The 21,145-nt window shown below is 39.2% G+C and overlaps 1 protein-coding gene across 5 annotated transcripts; it reads left to right on the forward strand.

Moving 5' to 3' along the window:
* Positions 1-1,550: 1,550 nt before the first annotated feature.
* rfx3 (regulatory factor X, 3 (influences HLA class II expression)) lies at positions 1,551-19,008 on the forward strand. Of its 5 annotated transcripts, none has more exons than XM_052607695.1 (18): positions 1,551-1,727; positions 2,873-2,944; positions 5,798-5,913; positions 7,767-7,858; positions 8,396-8,645; positions 10,126-10,200; positions 11,018-11,199; positions 11,284-11,403; positions 11,568-11,692; positions 11,770-11,882; positions 11,971-12,086; positions 12,167-12,321; positions 12,963-13,060; positions 13,168-13,317; positions 14,256-14,464; positions 14,623-14,776; positions 14,874-14,916; positions 15,605-19,008. In XM_052607695.1, the coding sequence occupies exons 2-18, from the start codon at positions 2,914-2,916 to the stop codon at positions 15,865-15,867; spliced, it is 2,292 nt and encodes a 763-aa protein (XP_052463655.1). In that variant the 5' UTR covers positions 1,551-1,727; positions 2,873-2,913; the 3' UTR covers positions 15,868-19,008. The 5 variants fall into 5 exon arrangements, with proteins under 5 accessions (XP_052463655.1, XP_052463657.1, XP_052463659.1 ...); XM_052607696.1 differs by lacking the exon at positions 1,551-1,727 and adding an exon at positions 1,827-2,728; XM_052607697.1 differs by lacking the exon at positions 2,873-2,944 and having other exon boundaries at positions 5,681-5,913.
* Positions 19,009-21,145: the final 2,137 nt, after the last annotated feature.

Below are 21,145 nucleotides of genomic sequence, written 5' to 3' on the forward strand. Positions count from 1 at the left end.
CTTTTTCTTTAATACTCTGTTGTTATGATCTAATCTAGAGCAATCTATCTAACATTTTTGGAAAATATACATGTTAAAAAAAATATATATTTTAAAAAGTAATTAAGAGTGCCAATTGAAGTTTAATATACTAATCTGGTTTCTCTTTATTCAGCAGATGTGGTCAGAATTCATAAGTCCCGCCTTTCTCTTCCATCTCAACCAGAGCTGCTTTGAAATGCCCCGCCCACAAAGTGACGGGCGTCTCCTATTGGTGCATTACATACGGTGTGTGAAAAGCCCACAATATTACTTTTTACAATAGATTCGTAGAATTACATTTTATGATAACACAAGAAATGTTAATAATCGTACTTTATTAGGCAAAACATATAATTAATACGCACAGCTGGGTAGATTACTTGAAAATTGTAATCCATTACGATTCCTCATTACATGACAAAAATTGTAGTTAGTAACGTGATCCATTACAATACACATTTTAGATAATATAATCAGATTACTTTTAGATTACTTTTGACCTAACTTGTTTCTCATATTGATTTAAATAGGATAATCGTGCCATATTAATATGCGGAGAAAAAGAAAATGCATTACATTTGTTGTTAATAACATAATATAGTGCATTAAACATTATATTACATAAAGGTTTCCTAAAACGGAGTTTGTGACAGAATTCCAGGGGGGTCCTGGAGTGTTTTATGAAAAGCTAATAATTAATTAAATCATAAAAATGTGAAATTAAAATAAATACATTTTAATATAACAACGTTTAAATAGATTATATTTGTTTACCTGCATGTTGTGTGATCATTAACTAACACCACAGGACCGTGAACATGCAAATTATTAACGTATTAGCTTAAAATCTCAGGGGAGGATTCAAATAAATATATTCTGTGAACGATTCGGATGAATCTTGAAAAAAAAAAAATAGTTTGGGAATCCCTGCATTAGATGTTAATGAGAAATAATGTGAACTTGTGCATGGTAATATGTTTAAAGAAAAAAAAAAAGCCTTCCAAAGACATACTAACACATGGTTAAATATATTCTGCGTGATAATTAAAATAAAAAACGGTTAATTAGTAGTTGATGTGATGTTGAAATGCTAAGAAAACACGTTTTGTAAGTCAAGTGGTCAGGATGCTGTGTTCTCTCAATGTTATGTGTAATGATATCCACCTGACACCCTCTTTTTTTTTTTTGTCTTTGTGTGACGGTCCACAAAATTGTAAGACCTTATGAATGCGGAGGAATTAGGGAGAATCAGTTAATTATGGGTAATTTATTGCCATTGTGTGAATAATACGCAATCATGTAATCAATAAAAAAAATATTAAAACCATAGTCAGACTAAGATTTATTTAATATAATTTAATTTACAAGTACTTAATTTTTGGAATCTTATTACGTAATCCAGACTCCGCCCTCTTTCGGAAAACGAACGGAGTTCTAGCCGTCAGCGGCCCCGCCCTTTACAACCAGCGTCAAGTTTGGTTGCGCCGAGCTTTATAGTCTCCCGCCGTAGGCTCCGCCTCCCTCCGCAGCGTCAAGTTCGTCTGCGCGGCGAGCTTTATAGCAACCGTTGCCCCGAGCTGCAGCGCCGTAGTCACCGTAGTCCTGGCGACTGTAACCCACCAACAATAACAACAACAACCTCCTCCTCTCCGCTCATCCTAACCGCCACCTTCCTCCTCCTCATCCTCATCCTCACACCAGTCCAGGTGAATATCTCCACATTAACCGCTCGCTTATAAACACGCTCATTGTATAATGCTCGTGTGTTTCAGTGTCTGTGTGCGGATGAGTGAATATGAAGCTGCTGTGTGTGTGTTGTGGAGCTTTAATTGGGTGTCGATCTGCTGCTGCTGCTGCTTCATTCTGCTTCAATCCAGATGTTTCTCCTCCCAATCTGCTTTCACTCATTCACCCTAAACCTTACTAAACGACATCTGTCTGGGTCTGAATAGCGTTCACGAACATCGTCTGTGAGACCAAACAGCGGGAAACGCGATGAAAACGGTGTTTAATCGAAGCGCCGCGTCATTTTCTCTCGAAGCAGGTGTTGCTAAGCGGCTAGCGTTAGCATCGTGAGGACGAATGGAGCGATTGTTTACTATTTCGCCTTCAAAATCACATCGTTCTGGATGCTTTTTCATGTTTTTAGTCGTTAAACGCGCTTTAGTTGTGTTTAACATGCATATCCAAGTAATTTCAGTAGCTGGGTGCTGCATTATCTTTAACCTCTGACGCTCGTTTGTAATGAAAGCGAACGGATTTTCTCCTCACCGAAGTGTTTGTGTATTTGTTTTCTTCTGATAAATGCTGCTGGAGGATTTAAAGTGTGCTTCTGTGTAATATAATGTCGCACATGTAGATTATCTGTCTGTCTTCTATTGTTATAAAGCTGCTAAGCTATTGGCCCTCAGCCCTCTGGGGCCGCGTCTCAAAACCCAGTGTGCTCCCTACATAGTGCTCCCTACATGGTGCTCCAGAGGCATCCTTGGACAAAAACAAGTGGGCTGGCTATCTTAAACCTCATTTTTGAGCAGCTGTCTCTGTCTAGATCTGGTTATTTGCACATTCATTGACTTATTCGTGTCTATGTCACTGGTTGAATCAAAACATCTTTTGATATTATGATTTGTAGTTTATCTAGTTGTTTGGCTTTATGCTTCTTACATTGGATAAATGAGGAAATGCAGGGAAGCTCACGGGATTAAAGGTGCATCCCAAATCATATTCCTGATTAATGCTGTTCAGTCGCTCCACTCTTTTTTATTTTAGCATCATTAATTATTTTTCAGAATACAAATGTCCTGATGATTTATTTACTCGTCCAAGATGTTCATGTCTTTTTCGTTTTCAGTCTGTGTTTGAGGAAAACATTCCAGGATTTTTCTCCATATAATGGACTTCAATGGGAACCAGCGGGTTGAAGGTACAAATCAGTTTCAATGCAGCTTCAAAGAGCTTTATGTGACTCTTCAAAGCTTGACGATCTATGAATGAGCTTCCCAAATCTTTTTTGACGATATAAACAAACGTATAGACTGCCCCTGACACAGTCTTAAGACACACTAACTAAACTCCCGCTGGAGAACTAGACAGGTCTGTAAACACTAAAAGTGTGTGTCAGTTTCAATGCAACTTTTGATATTGTTGAAATTAATAGTGAACTATCTGGTGCTTCGACTAATTTTCGAGAGTAGCTGTTTTTTCTTGGAAAGCAAGCTGATTCCAGGAGTTTCTCTCTGGTCCGGTGTCTTAGGTTTATTTTCAGTCTGTTAGTGGTCAAACCAAGAGGACAGGATGTCAGAGACCGCTAGGCATCCGCTCACGTTACCACAGCCAGGTGTAGAGTTAAAATCGGGGCCGTGCCACCTGTCCACAGTATCCTGTTCCCTTTCCAATCTCTTTAAGAGATACTGATTGAGTAAATAATTCATATCCATTTCATTTCAAGCTAAACCCTTTGAGCTTCATCGCTCACGAGCGTGTGGGCGGATGCTGCTCGGAAAAAATGTTTCAGAGCATCTACAATAGTTTTTTTTTTATTTTTTTAATTAACATTAATCAAGTCTCTTTATTTTAGTGTTTTTAATCTAAACCACCCCTGGCAATGCTAAATATACATCAGCTACTGAAATCACTTCTGATGTTTCTGGTTTATTGATTCTTACTGTATTCTGGTCATTTCACTTTAAGCTCAATTGGCACGGTGGATTCATTTTTTTGACCATGCTCTTAACAATAAAGGTTCTAAAATGGGGGGGGGGGTTGTTTTTAATCATTTTTGGTTCCCTTTTCAGTGAACAGTTCTTAAAAGACCATTTTTATAATCCTTTCATAAATCTAAAGGATCTACAAAGCTACACATAACTATTTGATTAATGGATGATAATGGTTTTTCATTGAACGGTCAATGCCAAAAAAAAAAAAATGTAAGAGTTTTTTTTAATTTTTTATGGTTGATTCCAGTGTCTTAAGATAGCAGTGCACTCTTGAATATAAAGACTGAAGGTGCATGGACCCTTTCTACTTTCACAAAAGGTTCTTTAGAGTTTAGAGCTGACCACTGGATGGTTCTTTGGGGAAGCAAAAAAATGGTTCTTTCTGTGGCACTGTTGCAAAAAACCCTGTAGTAACCTTTGGTTTTAAGAGTGTTTGTGCATGTACAATTACATGATTCCAAATTAGACTCTAACTTTGATGGCCAATTTTATTGGTATGGCGTCCCAAAAGCACATTTGACCCCTCGCTCCGTGCCGGGGCAGATTCCGGGCCGTGGGGGAAGAGACAGCAAGTGTTGCCCTCCTCTTGAGCCTTTGTTACCCTTCGGCTTTTGAGGCTGCAGTTTCTCAGTGGAGCTCTGGGTTTAAGTGGCCCACGGGGGAGCGGATGAATGAGAGGAGGTGAAGTCAGCGGGGGGCGGTGGTGGGGGGGGGGGCGGGTGTTCAGACAGGTGCCGGGAGCAGGTGGGGTTACTTAAGACAACATAGAGCAAGTGCCACAATTATATATCAATTGGTTATTTACCAAAAATAAACGATGGAATGTATTTTTTCAGTGAGCTGTGTATACGGTAAAACGAAATTATTAACATTGTGCTTTTGTTTGTGATATTTTTGTTAGGATGAAGGTGTGTCACACAACCCATCCGCATTTCATAGGCCATAAACGTCCGTTTCTGCATCTGTCTAATTTGTCAAATGTCCGAGAAACAGATTAATGTGTGGCTGAAATAGCATAAAGTGCACAAATGGATTGGATCATTTGCATTTACCATGTTTTCTTTCCTTGAATCTGATATTATGGAGATTAAGGGACGCCAGAAAGTAAAAAACTAGCAACTCATCGTTAGTGTAATTGGTCACAATGCATTCAATGTGTTTCTGATTTGTTAGCATGTTTATAAACAGGATGAGGGTTTTATGTGTGTTTTTATAACAAAGACCTTGTCTGTTCGGAGGACATATTTGTAGCGTTTACCAAGAAGAGTTTAAATTGTAAAAAGTCTGTTTAATGTAGGATTCTGGTAAAAGACTAAAAGTCATCTAGTTCGGAGCCATAAGATGTTTTAAGAGCGACAAAGTTGATGTCGATCCACACTGTCTGGCGTTAAATGCTAGTATGTTATCTCTGACTAGTTTAAGCGTGTTCTAGATGAAGGGTGTTGACTCGTTAGCGTGTGCATTGGAAATGGCGTGATTATGTGTGAGTCAGGAATGCTGGGTAATCAGACGTTTAGGGCTGAGGGGGAGGTGAAGTGAACACAACAGCACCTGCACCCTTCAGGTAAATGAGGAGCAGAGGAAGAGGAGGCGGCAGAGAGTCTCTGGGGAGAGATGCTCGGCTGTCAGGAGCACAAGGGTAATTAACCTGCAGAGACCTGATCATGGAAACTTTTACAGCTAAGGAGCCTTCGGCTGCTTGTACGGTCGAGCGCCGCTGCTCAAACACGGCTTGTTTACATGCCGCATTACGGCTCGCATGCAGCAAGAGCAAGAAAAACCATTGCAAACCATTCTGACGTACATGTTTTCATCAATACTGAATTCAGGACGGAGGAACGTTAGCAGCGAGCAGTTGCTGTTGAGATCTCTGTCTGTTTAAAGTGTGAGCTGAGAGAAGGCGATTAAATATTAACTTCATTTATTGCTTTGGGTACAAGCAGCGATCTCCACACATTGACCTGCTCAGAACACAAAGATCCCATCTACATCAGCACTGTGTGTCTATACCAACACAATCACACCCTGCAGCCAATTGATGGTGGTTTTGTGTCTCCAAGGCGCCATGCAGACCCCAGAGGCAGGCGCGGACTCCACGTCCAGCGTGCCGCTCCAGACCAGCGTGCCTGCGGTCAGTGCCCAGCAGGGGGCGTCTCAGGTGCCCGTCCAGCAACAGGTGAGCCCATGTGTGTCTAAAAACATCACACCGCTTCCATTACATTACATGGGTGGCCCCTTTAGGCTACTTAAATGTAATTTTCTCTATAGGGTCTATACCTTGTTCTTTTATTAAACAAGATAAATAGTCTTATGTCGAATGTCTAATAAATGGTGCAGACGTGCAGTTTTGTAAAACACGCGTGATGCTTCTATTGATATGACTGTATGCCGTCTCACTAATTAAGACATAAAATACATGAACAACATCTCCAGATCTGCTCTGAGAGTCACTTCATGAGCATTTTACCATTTCATTGGAGTAAAACTATACTGCTATCATATACAAACACGATAAAAAAAAAAAAGTTTGGTTTAACCTGAAGATATCGCTGCAGAAATATTACTATTGTTCAGTAGAATGTACGTAATAAGCTACTACTTCTACTAAAATTAAAACCTTATTTTTAATGAATTATCATACAATATTTTATATTAATTGTAAAATGAAATCCCCTTTATTTTCCTAAAAAAAAAATATTTTTTTAAAAGATATATTAAATGACTTAATTAACACAGAATTTCTGAGGATAAAATCATAAGGCTATTTTGAGAAAAAAATTAAACTTGTTTTTATGCGTTCAACTAATTAGACATGCTAAAACCGAATTTGGTAGCAATAAAACAAGGTTGGAAAAAAATAAACATTTCATAGGGCCCGAAACATGTAATTTGTTAAACTTTTAATATATTGATATGAAATTGTTTAAGTTTCATGATTTTAAGTAATTAGACATGCTTTTTGATTAATAAAATTAAATTTAGACATTAAAAAGGGAGAAAAAAAACGCAAACATCCACATCGCTGTAATCTGATGCTTTCTTAACTGCTGCTTTCTCACCGCTGTCAGTGTTTCATGTGTTGTTTTGTTATTGAGAGGAACGATTTAACAGAGCTATACTGGATGATATAAAAGATCTTTATGCACTTTTTTTTATCTTTATCTTTTATTTAGTTTGTTCTTATTTGCTACAGACAGTGAGAAATACCATGCAACAGAGAAGCCCTTTCTTGTAAACAGCTGCTGTTTTTACATCCCATGTTAGTTTTTACCCCAAATTGACTTCACAATGTGTTTATAATTACTTCTTTTTGTGATCTGATGTGGTTTCCTATGACAGAATGAGGCAATACCAGAAAGAGGAAATCATAATTAATCAGTTCAAGTGTTTCTATCTTCTTTTAATTCAGTAACAGCGATAGCTGGACACTTTTGTCCATATAAGGGATTTCCTGGAGTGTCATGAGTTCTGTTACTTCTGTATGAATGAAACACACATTACACGACGTGTGTATACTCAATAAGGCTCACAACACCCTGTTTTGGTTAAAAATAGGGAAAAATACTTCCTTCTAAAGAAATTTGAAGTAAATAAATGTAAATCCATGTTTTGTTTTGTTTTTGTCTCGGTGGATGCATGAGATTTCCTGAATTAAGAAATTACTGTCACAGATTTATCATAATAATTTAATGTTTTATAATAAAACCTTGATGATTTATAGTTATAGCAGGGCTCCAAACTGCGACCAAATATATTAAATTGCGAGTGAAATTTTAGATGAGGTCGCCACTGGTGACAAGGCCTATATTCACATGTTATAACTTAAAAATGTGCATGCAATCCCTTTTTTCCTGATTGTTTTGCGATCGCATCATTTGCTGTTCATGTATTAAACGGAGACGGCGTTTCAAACAGTCCTCATCTCTGAACATCTCTATATCGTCTTTGATATTAGCGCAAGAAATACCAGAAAATCTTGTGATAGAGTTTTATGTCCATATTTCCAGTGTAATGGTGTTGTTATTTCAGGCGCAGACTGTTCAACAGGTCCAGCATGTGTATCAAACACAGGTGCAGTACGTTCAGGAGGAAAACAACGCCGTTTACACCAACGGGACCATGTGAGTGTTTTTATGAGATTGTGAATGTGATTTAGTGCACTCCAGCTCTGTCCTGTCACTGAAACATGCTGCCTCTGATCGAGATCGACTCATGCGGTCACCTGGAAATGACCACGAGTGTCCAGCGTAACAGGGACGAGAGCACTCAGGTCACCTGAAACTCTTCTGTCTGCTCTCTCTCTCTCTCTCTCTCTCTCTGCAACATTCGGATCGCTCATATTTAGAAATTCACTCAGCAAGAGGCTAAGATCTTTTAAATTGGCTATTATAAATAAAATGTCATCAGACGAGGAGAGAGCACATATCAGAAAGGCAATCAGAAGCAATGTTCTCTATCAAATAGTAATGCTTTGGTGATTTGTGCCTCCATGGAAACAGCACTCTCACCTGAAGCTGAAAGGATGCGAACGCATCAAGACATGACTTATGTTTCTCGAGTCAATTAAAGAAACCGTGTGCGCTAATATAATGTCAGAAATCATTTGAGTGAAAAAACAGCTGGCCGCCATGTCTGAAGCACTCTTGTTTCATCGGCAGACGGACGTATTCATACTCAGAACCGCAGCTGTACAACCAGAACAGCAGTGGGAACTACTTCGACACGCAGGGCAGCTCGGCTCAGGTGAGCTCTCACAGTTTGACCAACAACGGGAACGGTGCTCTGGCCATGGGGCTGTCAGGAGGACAGATCATCAGCAGCTCAGGAGCCTATCTGATTGGAGGAAACTCCATGGATGGCTCCGCCCCTCACAGCACGGCTCAGACCACTAGAGCCTCCCCCGCCACGGTGAGCTCCAATCACAGACGCACACGACTGAATGTTCAAAAACATGCTGAACTTGCTCTGGAAATGCTTGGGGTGGTTAAAGACAAAAATATATATATTTTTTAATTAAAGGCTAATCATTTTCCTCTGGGTCATTTTTAATGAGAGACCTCTGTGAGACCCTAAAAAAACACTTCAGAATAAAATATTGCAATCTTATTTGTTAATTAAAATGAATTGTCATTTTGTATAATTATATGTGACCCTGGAGCACAAATCCAGTCTTAAGATTTGTACATCATCTGAATAAATGATCTCTCCAGTGATGTGTGGTTTGTGAGGAGGATAATATCTGTCTGAGATACAACTATTTGAAAATCTGGAATCTGAGGGAGCAAACAAATCTAAATATTGAGAAAATCATCTTTAAAGTTGTTCAGATGAATTCTTAGCAATGCATATTACTAATCAAAAATTAAGTTTTTAAATATTTACGGTAGTAAACTTACAAATTATCTTGATGGAACATGATCTTTACTTAATATCCTAATGATTTTTGGCATAAAAGAAAAATGTGTAATTTTGACCCATACCATGTATTGTTGTCTATTGCTACACATATACCCTGAAACTTAAGACTGCTTTTGTGCTCCAGAGTCACATTTAAGCGGTTACCTATTAAAATAAATCAACATATTTTGTGATAATGGGTCTGTTCTTAAAAATACAGCTTCTAAAATTGCTTTTTCAATTTTGGGCTTTCGCAGTGATGCCATTTCTGATTCCCCAAAGTGAAGTACGTTTAAAAAATAAAAAATAAAAACATTTATGCAATGGAACACTCTTGTAATATTCTTTATTGGCATTGATAGTTCCACAAAGAATCTTTCCAATGCACAAAAGGTCTTAAATAGTGGAAAAAGATTTTTAAAAGGATTAAAATGTACTATCCAGAAGATGAAGTTGTTGCAAAGTAAAGATTTACTTTAAAATGAGATGTTACATAAAGAGTAGTTTCATCAATAAAGGGTCATTTTAGATTTTCTTCCAGCTTCTTATTGTTACACTTTCAGAACTATATATAAAAAAGACAAATGTATCATTTTGTGAAAACTACAGATCATACTTTCACCATTCAGAGATAGTTGGATCAAGTCTAGTGCATTATGGGTAATGTGGTTCTCCTACCATTTTGGCAAAAGGAAATTTTTCTCACGTAGAAGCCAAGTTTTTCTTGTCAGCAGTGAATTACCTTTAATTTCTGACTAATTGGTCTCAGTGTCAGCGTTTGCTTTGCTCTGTTCTGAATGAAAGTTAACAGAAGCTGGATGATTATGATTATATCTGCGGTGCAGGGCTGAAGTGTGTGTTTGGTGGCTGGGATGCTTTAGTCGGGTCTGTTTCTGCTGCTCAGCTCTCTGTCGCTACAGCCTTCATTTGATTTATTTCCCCCCTTTTTTGTTTTTGTTTTCCTTTATTCTTTTGCTCTTTGGTCTATCAGATTGAAATGGCGATTGAGACGCTCCAAAAGTCTGAAGGTTTGTCCAGTCAGAGAAGTTCGCTGCTCAACAGCCATGTAAGTTGTGAACATGCACAGCTTTGCTTTCTTTGCACGATCTGCTTCGGTTTCTCTCTCACTCGCTTTCTCTCTTTCCTGTACTGTGCCATTCAAAAGAGTCACATGATCAATTCGGAACTTTTTCTTTATTTGTTACATTTGAAAAAAGTTCTGAAAATGTGTTTAATTTCAGATTACCAGTGTGGACTTTCTAAATGGCACTGTCTTTTTTAGGTTATGCATCTTATTTTGTTAAGTTTGTTTTTATTGTTTTTCCATGAATTAACTTTTAGCATTTGTAATATTTGTAAACTTTTGTATTGGACGAGATGTTTAATGATTTGCTGAGGTTATAGGACCATTGCCATTCCAAACCTGTGACTTTCTTTTTTTTTTTAACCCTCTGGGCCTTTTTGGTAATTTTTGAATGGAAAAATATTGTATGTTTTGAGAATCGTAGCTTCGTTGAAATGAGATGACACTTGGTGACTTTTGTAGCATTAGATATGTGAACACACACACACACAAAAAGATTCAGATAAGTTAAAGGTAAAAAAATAAAAATAATTCTAATGAAAAAAATAGCTCATTAAAATTGTATAAATATTGCATATTATTATAAAATTTCCTCAAAATTATAAATAAGAATAAAAAAATATTATAGAACAAAAATGTATTACATTTTTTTTCATAAGGGGAAAAAAAAACCTTTTGAGGCTCCGGTCACTATTGACGGCGAAGGAGCCATGTGTGACTCCCAAACGAAAAGGCCCAGAGGGGTTAAAGAAATGTGAACTTTGAGAATCTAGCTGACAAGTTTAGCTGTTCTCCACAGCTGCAATGGCTCCTGGATAATTACGAGACAGCGGAGGGCGTGAGTCTGCCACGCTCCACTCTCTACAATCACTACCTGCGCCACTGTCAGGAGCAGAAGCTGGATCCGGTCAACGCTGCGTCTTTCGGGAAGCTCATCCGCTCCATCTTCATGGGGCTGCGCACACGCCGCTTGGGCACCCGGTAAAATCCTCTCATTAACACATGCTCAGCTCTGTTCTGTACTCTCCAAAGCTGCATTCATTCACAGCAGACTTGTTTTCTCAGAGGGAACTCTAAATATCACTATTACGGGATTCGTGTGAAGCCGGACTCTCCTCTGAACCGGTTGCAGGAGGACATGCAGTACATGGCATTGAGACAGCAGCCCGTCCAGCAGAAGCAGAGGTACTGTAGTCTCTGTCACGAAAGAGATCTGTAGTGTACGGTTCCCAACAAAACAAATGTCAAGGGTGCAATTCCCAAAGAAACAAAAGTATACCGTAAATGCAATGCAAGTCACTTTGGATGAAAGTATCTGCCAAATGCATAAAGGGAAATTAAATCTCTAGATTCAAGCCAGTACAGAAGTTGGATGGCGTTTCTGGGGAGAACTTCTCCACCGGGGGGCAGCACACACCTAACGCTGCGGAGCAGACGTTCATCGCTCAAAGCCAGCACCATCAGCAGTTCCTGGGTAAAACACTAGAGACCGTTAGCTCACATTCATGTTTCAGAAGAGCTTTTCTAATTCTCCTCGTATACCCCATTTAGACGGGTCCAGAGCTCTGCCAGAGTTCGTCGAACTTGACCTCGGAGAGCCTGTGGAAGGCGTCGGACCCGAAGACGTCAAAGCCCTTCAGACGCTGTACAGAGAGCACTGCGAGGTCAGTCGTACAGGACATCAGTTACAGTTCAATTCTCAGCTCCTTGAGTTCAAAGGTTAAATGTGGTGTCACCGGTTTTCACACGTAGGCCATTTTGGACGTAGTGGTGAACCTTCAGTTCAATCTCATCGAGAACCTGTGGCAGACTTTCTGGCGCTATTCTCCCTCCAGCTCCATGGAGGGCGTCACCATCACTGAAAACAGGTGTGTCACTCGTTACGTTCCTCTTTGGTGCTTCTACAAGTTTATATTAGATTGAACAAGTATGGTTATTTTGTATGCAGTGGTTTGAGCGAGATCGAGGGCCGCCTGCCGCGGAGCACACTGATTCTTCTCTGCAGAAACGAGGCAGTGCTCAAGTGGATGAACACCTGTGATCACCTGATGTACCAGGCCCTCGTGGAGATCCTCATCCCTGATGTTCTGAGACCCATTCCTAGTGAGTCTCTCTTTATAGTCACAGCCTCAGAAGGCACAGATCATTATGGATCATCACAACACTCTTATCTTCACTGTTTTGTACGGTTGAGATACTATAAACCTTCTTAAAAAACAGAGTTCCGCTCCTTGATTCTGATTGGTTGAGCTGCGTTCAAAGCAGAGTAAATTACGCTACAAAGTAACATACACCTTTGTTTATGTTTGGGTGTTGCTCGGCAACCACTTTGTAGTAACCACAACTGATTCTGAGGAGCTATATTGTTTGGTGGAAGAATACTGTTGTTATTAATATCATTACACTTTATTTGCTCTGTGAAACCTTACTATGTATATGGAATAACCATTTTAAAAAAGCAATAAGCACTGTGAAGCTGTGGTTTACAGTGAATAACACCACTTAGCTGTTATAAATTCACTTTAAACCACAGCTTCTTGCTTTATTAAACACTAGCCTATTCTTGCACCAAATTACAAATACTAAATGGTAAACACTAGTCTGATAACACCTTTGTATAATTGGCTGGTTCTCACCAGACTTTGTTGATAGACTATAATCTGGCTCTGAGATTGTCCCTCGTGTGGAATTTTCCCGATAATATAAAATCCTTATTTTTGTGAATCTTCATTTGTGTTCGACAGGTGCCTTGACTCAAGCCATCCGTAATTTTGCCAAAAGCCTTGAGGGCTGGCTCACCAACGCCATGAGCAGCATCCCTCAGAGGATGATCCAGACCAAGGTAAGAGTGCAGAGGGTTACCAGCTGTTTTACTGCCTTCCCACAGTCCATAATGAAAGCCTTTGTCCACCATAGAAATCCCAAAAGAGTTGATCCTTTGTTTGGCAGGTTTCCGCTGTTAGTGCCTTCGCTCAGACGCTCCGCAGATACACGTCTCTGAATCATCTGGCGCAGGCGGCCCGTGCAGTGCTGCAGAACACCTCCCAGATCAACCAGATGCTCAGCGATCTCAACCGGGTCGACTTTGCCAATGTTCAGGTTTGTTGTGCTCTTTGGGGCATCCATTCTTAACAGAAAAGGCTTGCCATTTGGGGGCGGGTTTTAAAAATAAAGATAATTTAATTTAATCATAAAATTACTAATGTTTTGCATTAATAAGTGAAGCAACTAATAATATTACACATTTATTTCTTGGTAATACAGTAAATCACTGAGCTTGAGTTGGGAAGCATGCAAAATTTACTTAACAGTAATTGTTTTAAGGAAATTTATATTTTCTACTGAACTGAATAATATTATCCTGAACTGACCGGCAACTTTAGTGATTATAAAAGCAGTAATTTTTATTTGCTTTGTATGCGTATTTGTTTTTCAAGGCACTTTGTGACTTTTCTTCACACAAAAAAAAAAAAAAAAAGCAAAACTCTTGACAAAATTTGATTTCTTGTTGATTTTTATGATTTTGTAATTTAAAGCAAAAAAATTATTGGAAATAAATGCCATCTACTGGATTTTTTTTGTGGTAATTTGAGGTCTTTTTTGAATTTTAAATAAGTGTTTATTTATCACAATGTCAAATTTGGTCATCCAATTAAAAATAACATTTGAATTGGATAATTTTTAGAGATTTACAGTTCTGGAAATAGTTGTGTGAAATGCTTGAAAGTCATTCAATTTCTCTCTCAAAAGGATGTACTACCCCTGAAATGAATAAAGTAGTAACATTTGACTATTTCTGCCACAACACCACGGTTATAGTTATCTTTACTACTACTGGTTTTCTACTTCAGCGCCGTTTGATCAGTTTATAACAGAGATAAAAATCTCCAGACTGGCTCTTTTTTTTGGCAACTTGTCCAGACTGCAGACCAGGGGCAAACAAATCTGAGCAGAAGTTTTGTAGACTATTCCAGCCTCACAATGTCCATGAGAAGGTCCATCACAGTGATGTTCTGATGGTTGTTGATGGCGTACAGGAGCAGGCCTCGTGGGTGTGCCAGTGTGAAGAGGGCGTAGTTCAACGCCTCGAGCAGGACTTCAAGGCCACCCTCCAGCAGCAGAGCTCTTTGGAACAGTGGGCAGCTTGGCTGGACAACGTGGTCACTCAAATACTCAAGCCGTACGAGGATAAACCATCCCTCCCCAAAGCTGCACGCCAGTTCCTGCTCAAGTGGTCCTTCTACAGGCAAGACATTTCACACTTGGTTCAGATTGTGTAGATTGAAACCATACTGGGATCTCCCCGAATCCTTATAGACCAACCAAATGAAGCAAGAATGTCTCATACACCCTTACGATCAAAGTGTTAACTGTACTTTTGCATGTTTTACTGTGCTCTCACAGCTCTATGGTCATCAGAGACCTGACCCTCCGCAGCGCGGCGAGTTTCGGCTCGTTCCACTTGATCCGGCTGCTGTACGACGAGTACATGTTCTATCTGGTGGAGCACCGCGTCGCACAGGCCACAGGAGAAACGCCCATCGGCGTTATGGGAGAGGTAAAGACCGTGTGTAGCTCAGCGTGAGCCGTAAAGAGCCATGAAGTCAGTCTTTCTCTCTAATCACCATTTCTTTGTGCTGCTCCGTCTATCGCAGTTTCAGGACCTGAATACCATGTCACCTGCCAACATCGACAAAGGTAAGCTCAGACTGCAAGCTGAGACCTCATTACACCCAGAGTTACATCATTACAGTCTGGACTAACGAGCCCAGCCACTTTAGACCAGTAGGGGACTCTCAGATTTAGTTGCTTTCCTTTGAGAAACTGGATTGCTGGAGGAGTCATTACTGTACAAACACTCTACAGTTTGTGTTCCTGCATCACGAGGCACATATTGTGATTCATCATTATACATTACATTCTTTTTGGCACCAATCCCTCTTAATTTTCTTAAACTCATGTCCTTTTGACTAATAGGGACCATGCTGGGAGCCCATTGTTGAATAGCTTGTCCATTTTTATTTCGATGGATAAAATAATCAAGCTACATTGCCCTACATTTTCTTTCTTTTTTTGAAGAAAAAGTCATTATTTACTCACTCTTGTGTTGTATGTGCTTTCTTTTTCAGACCACAAAAGGAACACTTATACTGAATATAGTGTTTCATGTGTTTAATTTTGTGTCTTTAAAAAAAAGAAAGCTTGATGTTGATCGCCATACACTGCCTTATACAAACAAGTGCGCAGGACATTTTGTGGTCTGAAAAAGAAATAAGGGGATACAACATTAGGACAACAAAAGGCTGAGTAAACTTTTTGGGTGATAAATGGGTTGTGAACACCATTTATTTTTTTAATTGGCACGTCTCATTCTGATGTCTGCTAGACGAGGTGAGCGAGATGGACAGTGATCTGGACGAGGAGATGGAGGAGTCTGACGAGCCTCTGGCCAAGCGGGAGAAAGCGGAGACGGAGGTCATCCAGGTGTTGCAGGTGGGAGCCGTGGAGGACGGCAGCGGCGCGGTGGTGAGCGTGGTTCAGTCCAGCATGCTCAGCACTTTACCCTCGACCGAGCACATCCTCAGCTCGAGCGGAACCAGCACCATCCGCCACTGCGGCAGTGTGGGAAACACATACGCCTCGGTCTGAAAGCACGTCCGTTTCGCTCTTATCCCCCATGAGCGCTTTCTATCTCTTTCAGTACCATGTCTCCAAGACATCTATTCTTAAAAGCGAAAATGGATCTCCACGACAGCTCCAGCGAGCTATTAAATCAACTTTATGATGTGATGGGATGCTGATTGTAAAGTTTAAAGCCCTGATGTTAGTAGAAAGCATTATTGGATGACCCAGAACTCAAATCCAAGCCACTAGCTCCACCAGGGACACCATTCGCCTAGTTGATATTTATCACTTCTCTATTACTGTACTGGTTATTGTTTACGGTTTGGTTTAGAACATTGTAATTGGCCAAATGTTGCGTGCTGTTTGGTTAGGGAGTGGAAAGTCTCGCTGTGTGTAATCGAAGCGGGCTAGACGAGTGTTTCCAAATGCCTTCTGTTAGTAGATTTAGTCGTGTGGTAGCTCGAGTTTTTCGTTGTACATATATGCTGCATGTGCGAACTGTATTGTGGGTCTTTTTCTTTTTACTAATTGGACCAAAAACACAAGTGTGAGAGACAACAGGGCCATTTCGAAGCTTTGCTGCTTCGGTGCGATGTTGCAGAACAGAGCGAATGTCAGGGATTTTATGTACCTCGGGTTCATCTTAGTGCCTTAACCCAAACAACAGCTTTTCATTTCGTCTGAACCGGTGAAGCGACACCGAAGAGGCCACTTGTGTTTGTACTGTAACCCACACCGCCAGAGAATATTCATAGTAGACATCTGCCACCCAGTTCATCACGGTGGACACGTGGCTGGATTTGTGATCTGACACTGAGCACCTACATGAAAATTCAGGGTCATGGTTTGCTAAAACGTGTCTGTTGCTCACTTACTGCTCCCTATCTAACGTCAAGGCCCGTTCGCTCCTTCGCCTCTGGAATCAGGTGAAGTTGTGTGAGCGAAAGCGTGGATTTGGCCGAGTTGTTTTGTCGTGGTGTGTTTTGCGTCACCCTACCTCACGCCGGCGTTGCCGGTCTTACTCACAAGTCCTGATGGGATTGTGTCTCTTCTTTGCTGACCCACATGTTCTTGTTTTAAGTTCACATCAGCTGCCCTCCAACATCGCGATTGGTGGACCAAAAGTTGATAAAGAGTTTAAACATTGGGTCCTGTTCACAAACAAGCAGATTTTACATTTACGTAAATTGTACTACTGATTTTACCAACCATTCATTTCATGCAGGAGACCTTTGATTTTATAATTTTTCTTAATCTTCTGCATGAAAAGATGATGGAGTTTAGAGAGTTTGTTTAATTACTGTGAAATGACAAATGTTAAATCCTCTTCTGGAGATCACAGCATATATGTTCATGTAAAGTTGAGGATGAACTCTGCTGTTTGGTTTCAGATTGGTGCGACTAACTAATGGATAATTTTTGTACTTGACCTGTCAATTGCTGTACTATTGTGGAAAACACTGGAAAATTGTAGTTTGAAAACTAAAAAGCATTATTTTCTTCACTACTGACGTTATTTTAAATGAATGACTGTGTGCGCCGAAGCGGTTTCATGCATCTTTTTAATCGATATGTATTATCTTAATTTTAATTCATGTTTAAACCATCCTGATCGTTACCGCTCACTTGAAGAGATCCCGTCTGACGTGTCCAATTTTCTGATAATCGTGATGTTGATTTATATTTATGTGTGCAATCTGTGAAAGTCACCTTTTTAAGCGTAACACCCAGTTATTAAAGATTTTCTACAGCTGGAGAATTATTTCTGAGATTACATAATTTACTCATTATGGTTTTTGTACTTGCGAGTTGGAAGATTTTTCGTTTTCGTTTCCTACAGAAGAGCTTTGGTTTGGTTTGTTTTCCTTCTGTCCTCGTGCCTGGACTACAGACAGCTCTTCACTATTGGATAGATGTGTTGATCGTGTGCGATGACTCGACTCAAAGTGCTTTTGGTCTTGCATGCCTTTTCTCGTGCTGCTAGAATATCATGAGTTCGCTTTCGGACAGCGTGCCAGAAAGTATAGAACAGTTCATTGCGTTAATTTCAAACCACATGCCTGTTTCGACTCTAACTTTGCCAAAACGGAGGGGTTCACATACTTTTGATTCGGAAAGTCTACTCTGTTGCATTGTTTTGTTTTGTTCTTTTCTGACCAAGACACTAATATTTAAATGGAAATCCTCAATGGACGTTTGCAACCTTTCTCTGGATATCAATGCAAAGACGCTTCTGATATCAACATATCAAGCGCTGAGGAGCGTGAAGACAAGACTAGAGACTTCAGTGCCTTTGACTTCTCCAAGACCTCCAGAACCAGTACAAGCCAACGCATGGCTGGACGTCTCCCAAAAACACCACTCACCTTTGACACATATGCAGTTTAAAGGCACCCAAACTGATTCAACTTCTGATGAAACGATGACATGAACAGAACTCTATTGGGATTCCACCAATACGAGCACTGCACTATAAGTGTCATCATGAGGGGTTTTGCTTTTGGTTTACTTCTATTGTACGTAGAGTGACATGCTTGGTTTCTATGTCGTCTTATTTTAGGAGTTTTTCAGAATATATTTAAGTGCCATTTGACTGTTTACGTAGTGAGTCGTGGCCTGCTGTAGCGCGTTCAAATGCAAGCACAAGCATCGTGGTACTCAGAACTGAAATCCTAGATGTAAATATTCAGATAAAAATGGAAGGATATTTATTTACAGTCCCTTACATCAAGCAGTTTAATAACAGATGTGCTTTGAAAGTGTAAATTGTGATATTTCCCCCCATCTCTCACGCTCTCTTTATCGTTTTGGATGATGTAACTTACATATACAGTACATTTTTTCTTTTTTGTGTGTTGTTTCAATTTACCTCTTAGTAAATTATATCTTCTTGAAAATTGGTAAAAGCTGACTAATAAGTGTAGAGTGATTTGTATTGTGTATTTTACATGAAGGATAACAAAACCCGGGGAACTTTTATATTTATAAAATGATATATTAACATTTAGTGTGTCGATATGAGGAAAATATAGGAATTATCCAAGACACATGTAGTTTGTTTTTTCTGAATATTTCAGACTTGAGCTCAGGCTAGCTTATTAGTGTCGTTTTCTTAAATTCGTGGCTTGTCTTTCAATTAATAAATCTTTTCTTGTTGAAACGAGACCTTGTTGTGTTCACTCTTGCAAAATGACTTTTTTTACGGAATCGTCATTTGTGTATATATGCATATTTTAGATCATTAGTGTTTCATATTTAAAGGTTAAAGGTTTTTGAATGAACTTGATTTTATTTACCTGATTGGATAATTTAATTTATACATTGAAAATGTTGTCTAGCTTTTCCTGTAATGGCGCGAATTTACTTAGTCTCTTTTACCTTACTACAGATTCACCAGATTTGTTGGCTAAAGTAAGCTTTAAAACTAAGCATGAAGCACATATACTCAGGCTAGCAAACTTATACTCTTTCAGGACTAATTTCAAAGTTATAAAAGTGGAAAAACGAGTTTAATCTCAGTATTTACCTTAATGAGGGAGGCCTTGATGTTTGTAGTGCATCTGAGAAAACCTTTGAAGTGACCGGCCACGCCCATACATGAATATTCATATGATGATTACGTCACTAATGGCGTCGAGGCGCACGAATAGAGCATCACAGTCCCGCCCACAGCTGGTGCCGGAAGTAAAAATTCAATGCAATTAATGCATTTACATTTGGGGTATAAACTTTCTCCTTTTGATATTTTTATATAAATGTTGAAAAGACTTGTGCTACTCTGTACTGTTCTACATAGCATTTTTTTTTGTGATCTGTTATTTTACATTCTCTAATGCCTTGTTATTTAATAAAGGTTTATAAAAAATAAAAAAAACATTTGGGGTATAAGGCATAAAAACGTAACCATACATGGTAGACTTAAAACCAGCTACGGCTGTACTAAGCAATAGTATGTGCTCATATAAACGAAAAAGGATCATGGGGCACTAACCTTGTTTTGATATAAATGTCTTTTATTCGCGATGACTTGGCTAAGTACTTCATTACCCACAATCCTGAACAATCCCACAGTGATGCATCTGATTGGTGGAGCTCGTGTAACAGTCTGGTTAAACCCCGCGAAGACTGAAGATCATTAATAAAAAAATAAAATAAAAACCTGTGTTGCGTTTTTGCACGGTAGACTTATCAGTGCAATTATGATCTCCATGGCTGCCATGAGAGTTTTGCAGGGAGGTTGGTAACTTTAGCTAGGCTACTGTAGCCATCATATGGTATGGGTCATATCAAGCATTTTATAATGCCACTGTCAAAACAATATTTAGCCTAGGCATAGCTTTTTGTGCATTTACTGAACATTTGTGTAATGGCAACGACATGTGTTGACGACTGAGCGGTGATTGCAGTCAGGTACAAAGCACTGCACCATATTGCTGACGTTATCGTTAACCACTTTCAATTCACACACGCACACAATATATAAAATACACGATTATAAATATAAAAATCAATACACAATACCTATATAAAACACTATTTTTTTACACAATTAATACTGAAAGAACTGCTATTACTGCACATTCACTATATAAAATAAAATTCACTGGAGGAAAGAGTTCGCGCGGGCAACCGTCATCAGATTTTGAAGTCGCTCAAAAGGCTCGTTCGCGGTTGTGGGCTTCAGTCGAATTCAATGAGGCGCGGTGGTTTATGGGATGAGTAGTTCCTGCGCTCGAAATGAAAATATGTACACAGTCTTGTGACTTTTTTTTGGGATTTTCTCTTAATTTTTTTAACTCGAAATGATATGTTATATGCTTATGAGTTCAGGCGTAGCAGGTTATCCTCACACATGCTCCAAAACTCTTTAGATACGGATTTTTCCGAAAGTCAACGGGAGAAATGAATGGGAAATTTACTTCCGGCACCAGAGCTCTCTCGGGCTGTGGGCGGGACTGTGATGCTCTATAGTAGCCTACTCTTCTACTACAACAACAAAAAGTCTGTTCTAACCAATAAATTAAAAATAATTAGTATTGTCTTTCACCTGTGCAGATCAGGTAACATTCGGAGAAAGTAAATGGTTAAATTTAAATTAAAACAAAAGGTTTCTTCACAAATACGTTATATGAAATTGTCATAAGGATTGTTTAAAAAAAAAAAAAAAAATCTTCTAACCCAACACTATCTTTTAGCAAATATTTTCTAAATATGTTTTTGCTCTTTTTGTGAATTGTTTCATCAGTGCACATTACAATAATGAAAAAAATATATAGTTTTGTGTTTGTAATATTTCATTAAA

Source organism: Carassius gibelio, chromosome A10 (genome assembly GCF_023724105.1).
Source record: "Carassius gibelio isolate Cgi1373 ecotype wild population from Czech Republic chromosome A10, carGib1.2-hapl.c, whole genome shotgun sequence".
NCBI lineage: Eukaryota > Metazoa > Chordata > Actinopteri > Cypriniformes > Cyprinidae > Carassius > Carassius gibelio.

What these genes read in the sequence shown, in the direction of transcription:
- rfx3 (XM_052607695.1), top strand. Translation starts at nt 2,914, where the DNA reads ATGGACTTCAATGGGAACCAGCGGGTTGAAG. An exon ending in CTCAAGTGGTCCTTCTACAG is followed by an intron (nt 14,465 to 14,622) that starts GCAAGACATTTC and finishes GTGCTCTCACAG; the next exon opens with CTCTATGGTCATCAGAGACC. An exon ending in CCATCGGCGTTATGGGAGAG is followed by an intron (nt 14,777 to 14,873) that starts GTAAAGACCGTG and finishes CGTCTATCGCAG; the next exon opens with TTTCAGGACCTGAATACCAT.